This window comes from Sminthopsis crassicaudata, chromosome 4 (genome assembly GCF_048593235.1).
Source record: "Sminthopsis crassicaudata isolate SCR6 chromosome 4, ASM4859323v1, whole genome shotgun sequence".
Classification (NCBI taxonomy): domain Eukaryota; kingdom Metazoa; phylum Chordata; class Mammalia; order Dasyuromorphia; family Dasyuridae; genus Sminthopsis; species Sminthopsis crassicaudata.
Window position 1 is genome coordinate 158,936,122 of NC_133620.1, and position 16,419 is coordinate 158,952,540.

At 33.2% G+C, this 16,419-nt stretch overlaps 1 protein-coding gene across 2 annotated transcripts in view; it reads left to right on the top strand.

Annotated features, from left to right (window-relative positions):
• PERP (p53 apoptosis effector related to PMP22) overlaps positions 1-12,790 on the top strand; it is a 29,471-nt gene extending 16,681 nt beyond the window's left edge. For both annotated transcript variants that reach the window (XM_074309726.1, XM_074309725.1), the window contains exons 2-3: positions 10,389-10,529; positions 11,290-12,790. In XM_074309726.1, the coding sequence (XP_074165827.1) occupies positions 10,389-10,529; positions 11,290-11,513 (365 nt within the window). In that variant the 3' untranslated portion in view covers positions 11,514-12,790. The remainder of the gene's footprint in view (positions 1-10,388; positions 10,530-11,289) is intronic.
• Positions 12,791-16,419: the final 3,629 nt, after the last annotated feature.

Here is a 16,419-nt window from a genome sequence, read left to right on the forward strand (position 1 = left end):
AAGACTATTGTACTGGCAGCCAGACAATCTTTTTGGTTAGGAAGAGGGCTAGTAGTGAGTTAAAAGGGAGAGAAAAAAAGATTTTTAATTGAAAAAGGAAATTTACAAAAAGGTTTTCAAAGAAATTTAGCTACAAACACTAATAATCATGAATAATTGTCACAAATTTGTCTGAAGATCTCTACTTGAAAGGTTTCTAGACATCTCTCTAGAACTGGAGACACTTCAAATACCAAGAGAAAGATCATCTTGACATTGATCCCAATTGAGCCCCCTCATTCACCCAAGTAATAGGTTGGAACCCTAGAGTTCTTATTTCTAACCTCTAAGATCAAGAAAAACAACTAAGTTGTTATGGCCAACATTAGTCTTCATTAGGTTAAATGTCCATCATCTTTTTAGTTTGTCCTTTTATGACATGATGTCCAGCCTACTTACCATCCTACTGATCAATTCTTGATATTCTTGACCTTACTAATATCCTTTGTAAACTGTGATCTCCAAAATAGAATATAGTAAAGTTCAATGGGACTATCACTTTCCTTAGTTTGGGCACTACTTTTTTCCCTCTATGTTGACACCCTCAAGCCCTCTTAGATTTTTTCACATCTTCCCTATCCTGTACTTGTGCAGTTGTTGTTGTCATTTTCACAAGACTAGTGCAAGTAACTTATGAAACACAATTTCTACCCATTACTAGGAACCAAGTCATAATCAAGGGAAGCAAAGGACTGTGCTCCATGAGTAAGGTGTAGCTCAATCACATTCTAAATTTTTAAATTCAGCCTGCTCTAGCCTTTTGCAAAAATTTTAAATATTAACTCAGCATTTCAGGATAAGTGAATATTTCCTAGTCTATAATTCTAACATACCCACATATTCCATTGGTCAGGGTTTCTGAATCTGTGAAAATGGCAATTTTGAAAGTATCTCTGTGAAATTTAGAACTAAAGATACATGAAATCAGGATGTTAATACTTTTTGATTCCTTATTTGAAATTCTATCTAACTTTCAAGAGGCAGACTGACATAAACACAGAAGACTGGCCTTGGAATCAGGGAGCTCTAGATTCAAATCCGACTTCTCACACATACAAGTTTTTTGACCAAGGACAAGTCACATAACTTTGCAATTCTTCAGACAACTCTCAAAGACTATAAGTTAGAAGATAGTTATTGATCTGCAGAAATGAAGAAAATTTCTGTGTTTGTAGTTTCCAATACCAATGAAATCATAAGGGAAAACATTATTGCTTTTCATTATTTTGCCATGAGTTCAAAATCTGAGGTTCATGTACTTTAAAAAATTATAACTATATTTCCTTATAATTAATTTCCTTTGTAACTTTTGTATTTATTTTATATACTTAAAAATGCTATTCTGAAAAGGATTATAGATTTTGCCAGATTTCCAAAGAAGTCCATGACAAAAAAAAAAAACAAAAAAAAACCCCACAAAACTAAGAACCCTTGCTTTAACCTCTTTTAGTAGAACTGCTTGTGGGAAATAAATATTTCTTTATTTGAACAACTGCTCTACAAATTTTCCATAGTATTGTTTTCTAAATATGATATAACTAAAACTCAGCTGCTGAAATGTATACCATATTGATGTGTGCATGAGTTACATGATATTTAGAATTTAAGCCTAAAGTAATAATGGTGCTATCTTGTTACTTCTCACAGCTCTATACAATTAAATCTCTAGTATTAGGGAAAAGCAGACTTACAGCATCAAGTGGTTTCAAAATTATTTCCCAAAAGGAGAGACTCTTCAATTCTTTGCCTTCTTAGTTTTAGTTTTTATAGAGGCCAAAGTTTTATGAATGATATTACTGTTGGAAAAAAATTCTAAATTATTTTGGAATTGAAGGTGTTGGGGAGCAGACTGATTTACATATAAAATTTTAAGATTTTTGAGTTGGAGTGAACATAAGAGATTGGCTAGTCTAGTTTCCTGATTTTTCATGTAAATAAGGAAACCTAAGCCCAAGAAAGTCAATCTATTTGTTCAAGGTTCTACTGTTACTAAGTCATAGAATCAGAATACAAACCTGGGACTCTTTCTTCTAATTATGGTCCCCTTTCTGTTATATCAGTTTATTCTCTGTGATGATGATGTTTTGTGTGGGACTGAAACTTACTTCTAAAAGGGAGGTGGACATGAGATATTTTTCAGGATTTCTCATATTGTTAATTATGCTTAATCCAGTTACTTCAAGTCAAGGACTGTTTCATCTTCAGATTTATATTCCCAGGATCAGGATGATACTTGGTATGTAATAGTTGCTCAAAAAAGGCTTGCTTAATTGAAATGAACTGAAAGAGATGCTCCTGGATTTAAAATGAGGCAAATTATTTAGAGAAATGTTGACTACTTTAAAGAAATTAGAACCATGCTTAATTTGGTTAACTAAAAGGATGGTATTAAAAAAAAGATAATTTTAAAACAATATAGTGTTAATATGAATATTTTCTAATGTATGCATAAACTTAATCAAGCAACATTTAATATTTACTACTTACATAAAATGTCTTAGAGAGACAAAGACTAAAACAGAAAAATCTTAGTACTCAAGAAATTTTCATTCTAATGGGAAATTTACTGGTATAATTGTTGTCATTATTTTAATTGTCTATGCTTTTACTTATGACATGTTTGACTATCGCCTTCATTATGTACATCAATATGATTAATTTGCTGATAAATATGCAGTCTATCCAGGAGAAGTGAAGTATAGTAATGATGCTAAGGAAAATGAAGGATTTAAAAAAAAACAAAACCTGAATTATAATTTGCATTTCTCAAAACATACCAAAAAAAAAAAAAAATCTAGTCCAATACAAATCCAAATTGTGGTTTGAATTGTTTGTGTCAATAAACTGCTGAGTTGGATTTCTGTGTCCAAGCATGCATATACATGGAGTACTCTACTCCACCCAAAGTTCCTCCCTTTCCAATCTTCTGAGAAAGGCAAGAGCATCAGGTGGATGCCTTTTGGAGAATTAATTGTTAGATTTAGCTTCTTAAGCAAGCTACTACATGTCAGGCAAGGAAATTATGAAGATGAGTTTAAACCACCACCTCTTCATGGGGAAAGGAAAAGAAGAATCATTGTGGCTTTGTTAAAGAATACTGAACTTATGAGACTTAAATCTCTCTTTTAATAAAGACTTTTTGCATTCTTTGCAGTCAGAGAATGATAGCATTAACTTACTTAAGGCTTAGAAAGCATGTTACTTACAGAAATGTTGTGCTTGGTTTAAATGACTTTTCCATGGTCAATCAATCCAATTGTTTTTCAGTTATTGTGATCCCATCTGTGATCTTCTTGGCAGAGATATTAGAGTGATTTTCCATTTCTTTCTCCAACTCATTTTACAGGTGTGGGTGGAATTAAGGTAAATAGGGTGAAATTACTTGCTCAGTGTTATACAATTAGCAAGTATCTGAAGTTAAATTTGAATTCAGGTCCTTTTGACTCCAGGGTCAGAGCTGTTGTGCCACTTGGCTGCCCCTCCTCATGGTCACAGCATGAGAGGTGGAAAGTATATTATCTATAGGATCAGAAAACAGGTTCACATTTTGCCTCTGATGTTCACTTCTGTGACCTTCTGTGACCTGAGGCTCAGACCACTGAGGGGAGGAGGGTGAGAGAACAATTTGGAACATAAAGTTTTGCAAAGGTAAATGTTGAAAACTATTTTTGCGTGTATTTGGAAAATTCTATTAAAAAGATATCTACATGTAATATCAACAGATATAAACTAATAAAGACTATGACATCTTCTGGTAGTGAGATCATGAGAAAGAAAGAAAACCTAATAAACAAAAAACAAAAGGTAAAAATATTATGCTTTGAACCACATTCAGTCTCCATAGTTCTCTCTCTGGATGTAGATGGCACTTTCCATCACAAGTTCATATAGGCATCTTCTTAAGATGCTCTGACATTGACATTCTCTCTAGCCAGTGCTAATCTTTGAATAGGAGATAGAAATTGAACAGGGATTTAGTCCTGTAAAATTATTGAGTGCCATGTGAATGCCTTTTTTGTACTTAGTTTATAGTGAAGAAATATCTTTATGAAATTACAAAATAAAATTAAACTTGGGTGGAGTGAGTCCTAAGTTGATTGTAACCCATATTTTTTGAGTAAGAGGCTCTTTGTATTTTGCATTCAATTATCTTTGTTAGTGAATTTAATTATTGTTAGCCCCATCCAGCTACGAGTTCTGCTGAGATCAATTCCCAAATCATGAACTGCCAAATGGACATGCCAAATTGGATGTCCTGTGGACATCTCAAACACAGCTCTATAAAACTGGAATTTAATGTCTTTTCCCATAAACTTATCTCTCTGATAAATCGTATTTCTACAAAGGATACTACCATCTTTCACTCATGCAGATTTACAATTCTAAGTTAAAAATAGGATTTCACTTTTGTACTTGTATCCACAGTCCCAAGAACATAGTATTAATATTATCGAAGTTTCAAAGTTTAAGTGTAAAGAGATTATAAACTGTTTAATTTAACAAAATGTACTAAAATTTATTTATGAAATCAGGTAGAGGCTATATAGTACCCTATCTTTATAAAATAAAATCAGTCCTTATTTTGGCAGGGAAGGGGAAGGAGAGCATTCTTTTATTGAACTGCCCCCAAACTATTTAATTAGAAAATGATACATCAGATTTCAGAATCAGATTATCTTTGTAGTGAAGTAATTAAATTAATGAGATATTCTTCAAAGATTTTTATAGCAGGATTCTATATAATTGCAAAAGTAAAACCCCTAGAAACAACTCAAATATCCAATATTAGGAAAATGTGATTAAATAAATTGCTGCAAAGTAATATAATGGAATGGAATATAAATTATATAGTGGAAAGCTTACTTTGGAGCCAAGATAATTTCAGTGTAATTCCCATCTCTGACAAATTCTAGCTTTTATTTTGGACAAACAAGACACTGGATCTGTCGGTTCCCTTAGCAGTTCTCTTAGATTATTAACTGCAGAGTTGGTGGTGATCTGCTGTATTGGAGGAATTTTCTTATTGGAGGTTTTCTATAATGATGAAATCTCAGGTTCATCGCTAATGTTATAAAGTAATTAGAATGTTCAAGTATAAAGAATTCAAGGAAACATGGAAATACTTTTATGAAATCATCCAAAATATGTTAAAAAAAAAAATCAACTAGTATCACAACAATGGAATACAAACTAGCTAAGATTATATAAGGGAAATTGATTGAGAATGAATAGTTCAGGAAAATTGACTGGTACTTTAAGAAGACTGAAAAAATATTTTATCCATTGAAATTAGGTAATTTAATTATAAATAGTTGCTAAGCAAGTATCTTTTACATTGATGTTTAGAGTTGTTTCTGATGAAAATAAATAAAATAATTCATGAATAGACATTAATACTTTAAAAAAATTAGTGAGGAGGTGGACTTATGTATATATATTTGTTTGTTAAATTAAATGCAGAATTTATGCCTGAAGCTTAAAATAAAATAAGATAACTTCTGGGGGGGCAGTAAAAGAGAAAAAAAAAATCACTAACTTTATTGGGAAATGTTTACTTACTAGATTCCACTTTGCTAATAAATCAACTTCAAGTACATAAGTAGAAAAAAGAATATCATTTTAAGGTACAAATAGAATCTGTTTCACTTTAGCTATTATGGATATGAATGTATTAAACTTTTAAATTTATAAACATTTTAAATGTTGTAAAAACCAGTTTATGATACTGTTAATTATCACATTTATACTTAGAATGGTAAGATGTGAATAAATGAAAAATGGGTTTAATGTCAGTAATCAAAATATTTGTATAACTATATAGTAGTAACATACATATATAATTCAATAGGGAGAATTCAGCCTATTAAATGTGCTTACAAAACCTCTTGGCAAATGATTAAGAGAGAATCTCAGTTAAATGTTTACAAGAGATGCAGGCTTTGTGTGTGTATGTGTGTGTATGTTTTCCCTTCCCCCCCCCTTTTTTTAAAAAATAGAACATTTAAGAAATATTTTTATTGATAGCTTTTGTTTTTACATCACCAGTATATCTATATGAACATATTTGGGTTGTTGTCTATCCATCAAATATCTTTTATTTAAAAAACAAAACAAAATAAAACAGACACTTCAGTTAATAAAGCTCTCGAAAAGAATAATCAATATACTTCAAATTTTGTGTCTATGTTCCATCACCTCTTTAAAGAAGGAAGAGAAGTATTTTTTTTCACTTCTTCAAAATTAAGCTTAGTTATTACAGTTACATATTGAGGGTTTTTTGGTTGGTCCTTCTATTTATATTATCATCATCATTGTGTATAATGTTTCCCTGGTTCTGTTTATTTCATAAAAATTTTTTCATGTTTTCCTGTGTTTTTAATGTTCATCATTTCTTATTTCTGCATAATGTTCTATTATATTCCTGTGCCACAACTGGTTGTTTCCCAGTTGATGCTTACTTCTTTAAAAAAAAGGAGGGGGAAGAAGGCTGTGTATGAAGCCATTATCTTTGTTGTAATATTCCCTTTAGAATCTGTCTGACATTAGGATCTCATATTTAAAGGTGCTAGACATTTTAAATCACTTTTTGTACATAATTCCAAATTCTTTTTTCCATTGCTTACTGATAATTTTTACTATGAGCCAAGCTTAGAATGCTATCAATGATTCAGTATTATGCCCCTTTGAACCATAACTACACACACCCTATGTCCATGTGTTTATTTGATCTGTGCCAGTATAATTTCCCTAAATATATGAAGCAATATGGTTTATGTACCTTGTTAGCAAAGAGTTTACAATCAAAAGAAAAACCCATTAGTTTAATAAAGCAAAGGATTGAACTTTGTGTGTGTGTATGTGCGAGAGATAGAAAGACAGAGACACACAGAGAGAGACAGAGAGAAAGAGAGAGAGAGAGTTATATTTATTAACCTTTAAAGCTGTGTAAAAAATAGAATTTTGGGGAGCAACTATTTTAAACATACTAAAGAAACATCATTCAAAGAAATTCCAGGGTGAGCCATATTGAAAAAAAGCAAATAACCCCTGATTTGTTTTTTATATTTCTACATAATATGGAATATAGTTGATCTAATGAATTAGGTTGTCTAAGTTAATTAAATAGACATTTACTCCCCTCCCCCCCTGGTCAGATTAATTAGCTGACTTTTTTTTGGCCACTTCATCAACTACTTACTCTGTTTTCCTTGGATGATAAGTGAATGTGCAGTTTTGAGCTCTGTAGGGTTCAGCAGTGATTAGCAGAAGTTCTTATGTGCATCAGCCATTATGATATAATTTTTTTTTTTTGGATGAGTAAGCCCCATTAGCTAACCTTTAAATTAAGATGTAGGATTGTGCATGTGTATGTGCATAGTATTTATATGCCCTTTGTGTGTTTATTTAGCAAAGATGCTATAAAAAAAAAAAAAAAAAAAAAAAAAAAAGCTCTGTACAAAATGACCATTCAGTGCTCTCTTTCAGACAAATATGTGCTTATGTAATATTTTTCTATATATGTCATATAGTCAGAGCCACACAGAAAGGCTCTAAAGTTCTTCAGGACTAGTTCCACCCCTTAGCCATTCAAGTCTGATGATTTTAAGATCTCTAAAGCCAGATACTTAATATTTCCTTTTGGGAGGCTAAGTCCAGAAAAGTGAAATAACCTATCAAAGTCACAAAGGCAAGTGGTAGAGTTAGGATTAGAACCTAAATTCTCTGACCACAAATGTCTTTCCACTATACCAAGGTGGTTCTCTGCCCTTTCCCATGAATTAATTTTATCTTCTATCCAGATATTTTTTACTTGTAACTCCTCTGTAGTTTGCTTTACTTTCTTAGGGTAGAAAGAGCATCAAATAAAGCATAATAGATTGGAATGTCTGACTCCTGCTCAGCACTGGAAGCCATGTAACTTGGAATATGTGATTGGTTGATAGTAGTCTATCTGACAATGGGCTGAAAGTTAATAAGTTGTGTCCTACTTAACCATTTTATTCCCAACTCCAAAGTTTGGTGCCTTCCTTGGAAATATTAGCAAATCAAGAAAGGAGTTTGGTAGTCTCAAAATATATTCATAATTTTAGGACATTAATAGTTGACAGAATTTGTGTATAATATTATAACTAACATCACTGGGTAGGGACAGAATGGGGCCACAGGACTTCACAGTTGCTTACATTTAGAATATTATTCTTGAGCAAGTATGTAATGATGGATGAATTCTTTAAGTTCAGAATTCCCTAAGTGTTTCTATGAACCCAAAAATGGTTTCTTGGAAGTTCTTGAATCCAATCTTTCATTTCACAGATAAGGAAACTGAGACTCGAAAAGGTGGCATGTCTTACCCAGGGTCACATAGGTAGTGAGTGACACAGATAAAGCCTGAACTGGTTATACCATTTAGCTTCAAATTTAGCTTGCTTTCTGCTGCACCATGGTGAACTCCTGGCAAGTAAAATCAATCATGAATTACACTTTTGACTCCCCTACAATGTCCCTAACTCACTGACACTTTATCAAAGGATTTATTAAATATCACTTTAATTTCTGTGACTTGTTATATTCTTATCATTTTTTACTTGTCTTTGCATGTGAAGGGGGGGGTGTTCTTTGGCTTTTATAACAATGCATTTCACCTCTCCTACAAGGGAAAAAATTGATAAAACATTTGAAATGGTAACAATTGCTGGATTTGATGGTGGAAATCTGAAGCTATTAACTTGAAAGTGATAATGACTGTTCTATTCATCCTTGTAAACTGATGCTACTTCAAAAATAAAAATGAGGCTAGTAAGTTTCTATTTATTATAAACTGGAACTTGAGTTGTTCTAAAGAGGGCCTGAAAGAGCAAGATTTAGGGTACAGTTTGCAACATGTACACCATATGAATCCTCATTAAATGTATCCATAACCAGAAACATTATCCCAAACCTGAAAATATCTTAACTTGAAAAACCGAATACTGATCTGATTATAATCCCTCCAGAAAGAAGCAACAGAGTAATCTGAAAAGTAGATTGCAACAGAGTAAATTGCAAAAGAAGTAGAGAAAGGCAGTTCACATGTTGAAAATGCTTAGGCTTTCATACAAATGAAGGTAAATTAAAAAAAAAAAAATAGGCCAAAAGTTATTCTAATTTAGGTTATTCAGGGACCCCCCCCAAAAAAAATGGTTTTTATTTTGTGCTAATAATTGTGTTAATAACAGTTGTTTCACCTTTGTCTCACACATACAATATTTCATCTCCTATCTCCATGCTTTAGCCCAGACTGTCTCCCCTGTTGGAATGTATTCCATCCTTACCTAATGTACATGTGTATAGACATATAGATGTACTCCATCTTTCCCTCATATTTCTAGCTTCATTTAAAGCTCAGTGATGTGCTGTCTCTTCCATTAATACTTCCATTAACTCCATCCTAATATCATTGTTATGTGTAGTTTGACAGAATTTCCTCAAAGCCCCTTAAGATTTTTTTCCTTTTTTGGCTTTCTAAATCCAATTTACAAAGTCCAGGGCCTAGGCAGATTAGGACCTTGGTGTTTGTTTGACTTTAAGTTGATCAATAGTAGATTAGGAAATTATGAAGAGGGAGAATTGGCATAAAATTCTCATGTTTCAGGGAAGCAAACACTTCCCTCAAAAATACATGTTAAATATTAAGGACAGTGAGTGGAATAAGGGGTGTAGAGAGCAGTCAAAAACAGCTTGGTAGAATGAAGAGAATGCCAGACATGAAATAGGGAAGAACAGAATTGCCAATTTATCTATTTGTGCCTTAGGCAACTCCCTAGTCCATATCTACTGAGTCATACACAGATTATGGTTTGAGTTAATGAAAGGACTAAGGGATCAGGAAGCTTCTACAGCTTACTTCCCCTCCACTGATGAAAACTTTGAGCCTTCACCTATTCAGGTAGGGACAGATGAGGCCACAGATTGCTCTATTAGACCCTGCCAGCTCCGTGGAACAAAGGTTGCAATATTCTCTTTCTTGGCTCTGGATTCCCATGGGGAGTGGCTATGATCTCTAGCAATAGAAGACAGGTCTAACACATGGGATTAGAAATGCAGGAAATACCATTCGCCTAGACTGCCTTTTCTTTGTTATGTTTACATTTTTAACCAGGGTGAAGATAATCATATCCTCCTTAAAGAGGAGAGGGGGGAGTTTGGGAATGACAATGGAGAAATAAAAATGGAAAATAACTCCTTTCCCTCCAAAAAAATCTAATGAAAGAACATAGATTACTACCAGTGCTTCAGAAAGTTATCCTTGATATTTTTGCAAGCTGATTTGTTATTAAATATTGTTTCTCTCTCTCTTTTATTTTGTGTAGCCTGGGGAAGAGCAGCGGCTGCTATGCTCATGTGTGGCTGCATCATTCTGGTGATCTGTTTCGTCCTTTCCTTTTTTGCTCTTTGTGGACCACAAATGCTTGTTTTCCTGCGAGTGATTGGAGGACTGCTGGCCCTTGCTGGTAAGACTGTGTTTGAAAATTAACTTTCTTCCCAATATCTATGAATATTAGTAACATCATATGTCCCTTAATAGAGATTGCATTCTTCTATGGTGTAATGGAAAGAGTTCTGGTTGTGGAGTCAGAGAATCTCATTTCAAATCACAGTTCTGTCAATTACTACCTGTGTTACTTTGCGCATATTTTTTTAAACCTCTTAGGCCCTCAGTTTCCTCATCTAACTTTTCATAACTCCAATTAGAAGAGTTCTTGGGAAAAGATACTGGAATAGTTTGTCATTTCCTTCTCTAGCTCATTTTACAGAAGAGGAAACTGAGGCAAATAGCATTAAGTGACATACAGGTTTGCACAGCTAGGAAGTATCAAGATTTGAATTCATAAAGATGAGTCTTCCTGACCCCAGCTCCTGCATTCCATCTATTGTACTACCTCATTAGCCTATGTGGACATTAATAAAACATCAGCCTATTCAAGAATGAGTTGAATAATGCAGTGATATAGGGAATGTCTAATCATCCCTGATGTGGAGAATGAGAGGTTCTTCCCAAAGCTTAACCATTTCCTGACTTCCATATTCTAACTAACGCACTGTCATTGCTTTAGTCATCCATACTTGCAACCTTGATATCATCCTTGACTTTTCATTCTTAGTAAACACACAATATCCAATCAGGTGCCAGGGAAATAAACATCAAAGATTTAAAAAAAAAAAATGTTTATTTTTTATTAATTCCCCCCCCTGTGTTTTCCCCTACCTTAGCTGTGTTTCAGATCATCTCTTTGGTTATTTATCCCGTGATGTACACCCGGCAATTCCTTCAAGGTGATCTTATTACCAGGTATTATTACAACTGGGCTTATGGCTTTGGCTGGGCAGCTACCATCATTCTCATAGGCTGCGCCTTCTTCTTTTGCTGCCTCCCCAACTATGAAGATGATCTCCTCGGCAATGCTAAACCCAGATATTTCTATACATCATCCTAAGAGCTGAGAGTAAAAGCAGAAGAATTTTGATACTACTTTGACAACTGGATTCCAGAGACAGAAAGACACTCATTTCTTCCCAGACCACATTGAACTTATATATCTACAGTGATATGTAAAGGATTCAACTATTTTTGAGCAAAATTTTTAAATGTCATAAAAATTTGGGATTATCTTAAATACCTTATATGGTTTTATATTTTTGTATTCATGTTTCAAGGGAATTATTGTATTGTTCCTTTTAATTCAGCACTGACAGCATACCAAAGTTTCCAAAACATCTATCTTTAAAATTAGTATACATATTTAAATGCAATTGTAAACCTAGAGTAATTATTCTATAAAACAGAAAATGGAAATGCTTTAGACAGGTCAAGTTTCTATTTGTCTTTATTTAAAGGACTGGGTTTTTAAAAGATGAACCAAGGGAAGAGGAGAGGTTATTTTTAAAGTTAGCAATAATTGTTTTCAGCTGAATATTTTAAGATATGCAAAGTATTTTTTTTCTAGTTCACCATTCTGTCTCCAAACTTGGTGATAGTGTGCATGCTGAACATTATTCATTATTTCTCATTAACCTTGCAAATCCATGAGTTTTCATTATGTTGTGTTTAAAATATCATTTAGGGAAATAAAACAAAAGAAGATCAATGTTGTTCTTCCCAATGGATCCACTGTTGTAGTTGGAGACCTCATTTTGGAGTAAAATGTTAAGATGAGTTTTTTTTTTTTTCCTTTAAACTAGTACTTTGGGTTGGGCTAAGGTAAAAGCACTATGCTCATTGGTCTGTATTATTTCTTTGCCTAATTGACTCTGGCCAAATTAGACCAGGTTGAAAAATGGGGGTTATTTTTACTTGTACTACATGTGCCATGCACACAACCCCAATGAATTGGATTGAATTTTTCAATTCCAGTCTGATTTGGCTGCATCTTATTGCTATAGCCTAAAATAGTCTAAAGATTGGTACCTTAAAGCCTAAAATGCAGCAAAAAGTCTGGTGGTCCTTGGTAAGTAATGTATAGGTTAAAATGTTTAAGTTAAAAAAAAAAAAGTGTAATGCACTGAATAGAAGAGTAGTAAAAAAATGCTGTTTTCAAAAATGACCACATACATACCATGATGTATTTGGTTTTTTACCATGTATATTAGCCAACAGATTAAAAGTCAAAACTGAATTTATTTATCAGATTTTCCTTTTGTATACTGCAGAATAGGCAAATGCAAATGTTTTCATTATGAACTCTTTCTTCCTAATAAACCAGGTCACCTGTTACTTGTTTCTAGTATGATTGTTGTATTTGTTTCCAAAAATAAAAAGAAAGAAAGCAAGCTTATAAATAGATGTTTGTTTGGAGATAGTATGGAAAATTTTGCATAAGATGAAGAGTTACTCTATTATTCTTAGTTTTCTTACAAATCTTGATCCCTCTTAATGACTTTCTCAAAATTCCTTTCCCTTAACACATAGAATCATAGACTTATGGGAGGCATGTTAAAGATCGTCTGGTACCACTCTCTCATATTTGAATTGAGAAAACTGGGATATGGAGAGGTTATTTGTTGACAGACATAAATATGGGATCATTTTCATGCTTTTTTCCACAAAAGAAAATGCATCAGGGTTTTACTATTTGCAAAAATGCTGAAATCTAAATAGGACTGGCAGATTATTTTATATGTTCGCAACAGTCTTGGGAAACACCTTATAATAATTTTTTTTCCTTTTTCAAGATGAGGAAACTGATTCTTAGAGAGAATAAGTGATTTGCTGAGGGTCACACATTGGCCACTTGTCTGAGGTGGGATTTGAACTATAGCTTTTTTACTTAGTCAAGTCCTTTATGTAGTATACTACATTCCCTATTTATGAAAATGTTCCTCATTTGATCCAATGAATGTTGATCTATACAGATTATACCTATCAACATTAAAAATGAAACTATTTTGGTAGCATTATGATGAAAACAATTTTAACCTTGAAGACCCCTCAGGGATCCATAAATCATAGTTTGGGAACTGCTGCTGCATTAGACCTAAAGATGAATGAAATTTTTAAGACCTCTCCTATATTTTACCTGAACTATCTTCCCATACTTCTTTTGTCCTTTTCCTTGCTTTAGAGCAAATTAGAGCATTTCCCCTTCCTCTCCGTCCTCTAAATGTATTTGCGCCTAAATTATCCTCATTGGATTACAGTCAGTTACATACATGTATTAAACACTCTAATACCAGTCATCAGATATTAAGGGATCAAAAATAATAGCTTAATAAATGTTGGTTGAATCAAACTGACTTGGATTACTTGTACAGAGTAATGGAAACCTTTTTGTTGTTGTTGTTGTTGTTGTTGTTGTTTAAGGTTATAGGCATGCTTTTAAACCCTGGGGATTACTTTGTCTTGTATCTCAGTTAGCTGCAGTATGTCTTGTGCTTCTACATAAGCTCAAAGGAATGTGAGCAGAGTGAATCTTGTTGAAACAAAATAAACAACTACCTTTTCTAGTAGGGCCTTTAATATGGACAATGACCACGTAATGTGGTAAATTCAACCACACCACTTCTGAAATGATATAGCTCAATGAGAAAATGGGGACACAGGATTTGAAAAATGAGACCTCAACTTCCCAAAATGGGTTCAATAAGATTACACACTCCTCAAGGAAGAAAGTGGTGGGTGGCTCATTTTAGCAGAGCCAATCATATGGCTGAATACATGGGAGATTTTAAAAATTGATTGATGAGAGTTTCAGAGATGTAACCTCTCCACAAGGAAAAAAAAATCACTTTGGAGATTTGAGTTAGTTGTTCAAGACCTATAAATAGCTCATTCAGTTTATTCTATTCAAAGAAAAGCCAAGTAAGCATTTGGAAATGTCTAGTATTTCATCTAAATACCTACATTGAGGCCAATAATTATATGTTATTTAAAATAAGCATTTTTCTGGAAAAAGAACAATCTTTTTAAATTCAAAATTTTTCATCTGATTATAAAAAATCCTATTGAGGTGAATTTAGAAGAAAAATATAATTCTATGCTCCTTATGAATGATGAGACTGAAACCTTCTAATCAGACACACCACGGATGATGACGCATAAATCATCCTCCCTTTGGCTGAAATCTTGTTTGTCTCCAAGCAAGGGCTGGGGTCCTCCACACCTTGATGGGTAAGACTTAGTAGAACAGATACTCATGTGTCAAATCCATAGAAATAACTTAGAAACTGCCTGAGGGAATTGAAGTACTTGGCTAGAAAGCCATCTCAAATCTAAGAATACATTGCATGCAATTTTCCCATGATGAAGCTGGGCTACCAGTAACACTATCATTACTGTACAAGTCCCCACCCTCTTCCCTTTATATTCTTTCAAGAAGCAAGTATAGTTTCCCAACCAATTATCTTACACTCAAGCTGCTAAAGAGTCCAGTATGTTTAGTTCTATTCACCACTGGATGGAACAAAGAAAAAGTATGTCAAGCTTTTCTGTAGTCACACAATAGAATACCACAGTATAATTAACCTTAACTTAAAAAAACATATACCACAAGTATGACAGTAAAAATTTGATGACATTGTTTGATTTTTTTAAAGAATCAAAACAAAGAGAGAACATTAGTGCAATAACTTAATTAGATCATTATTGGGTTTTTTTGCTACATCTTGGGAAACAGCTTCTGTAGAGATATACCCTGGCAACTATTCTTGCACATGCTTTACACACAGATATTAAAGACCCAGAAAAGAATGTTCTTTTTTCCCAAGTGCTTGACATTATAAAATAGAGAAACTGATATGATTTAACCATAGAAATGACATTAAAGAAAAAGCATTGCCATCTGGTTTGTGCAGGTTGCAGCCTAAGGACCATGGGACCTTTCCATCTGACTTGTAACTGAAACTTTCAATTAGTGTTATCTCTTTCATTATAATATGAGCCCCTTGGAAGTGGGAGGATCATATTTTCTATTATTATCTCCAGCACCTAGCACAATATTTTGCATATATTGAGGTTATTTAGGTATGCTAAACTCTTTATGACTCCATTTTTGGAGTTTTCTTGGCAAAGATATTGGAATGGTTTTCCATTTCCTTTCCTAGCTCATTTTATAGATGAGGAAACAGTGGCAAGCAGAGTTAAGTGATTTGCCTAGCATCACATAATAAGTTTCTGAGGCAAGATTTGAACTTACAAATATGGATCTTGCAGTCTGCACTCTATCCACTGTTCCACATAGTTGCACAAAGTAAGTGCCTAATAAACGTTTTATTCATTCATTCAAGTATTGTTATAAAGGCTTAAAGCCTCAAAATGTTAAATATTGCAGGAAAAGAAATTTGGAGCACCTGGACCATAAATATTAAAAATTTAAACAAGAACAGTAAGAAGAGAAGTAGATCATAAGCTTTTCACAGATATGGGTAAAGGATGAACTCTAAACAAATATGGGTAAAGGATGAACTCTATAAACAAGAGACAGAGGCAATTATAACAAAATAAATTATGATTACATAAAATGTAAAAGCTTTGTACAATTAAAACTAATGCATCCATGACAAGTGTTTGACAGGAAAAAAACTATATCAACTAATTTTGATGAGGGCTTTATATCTGATATATTGACAATTAACAGAAATACATGAGATCAAAACTCACATTACCAATAAATTGTCTAAAACTATGATGGAACAATTCTCAAAGAAAACTTTAAGCTGTTAAAATCATATCAAAGAATGTTCCATATCACTGATAATAAGAGAAGTGCACATCAAAAAAATTCTAAGGTTTTACCCCAAATGGGATCAGGAAGAATTGAACACAATTGAAATGAAAGAATAACTACAAAATGTTGACCTGAATAGTGTGTATTCTATCTGACGTCTTTGAAGATTTCATACCTCTTA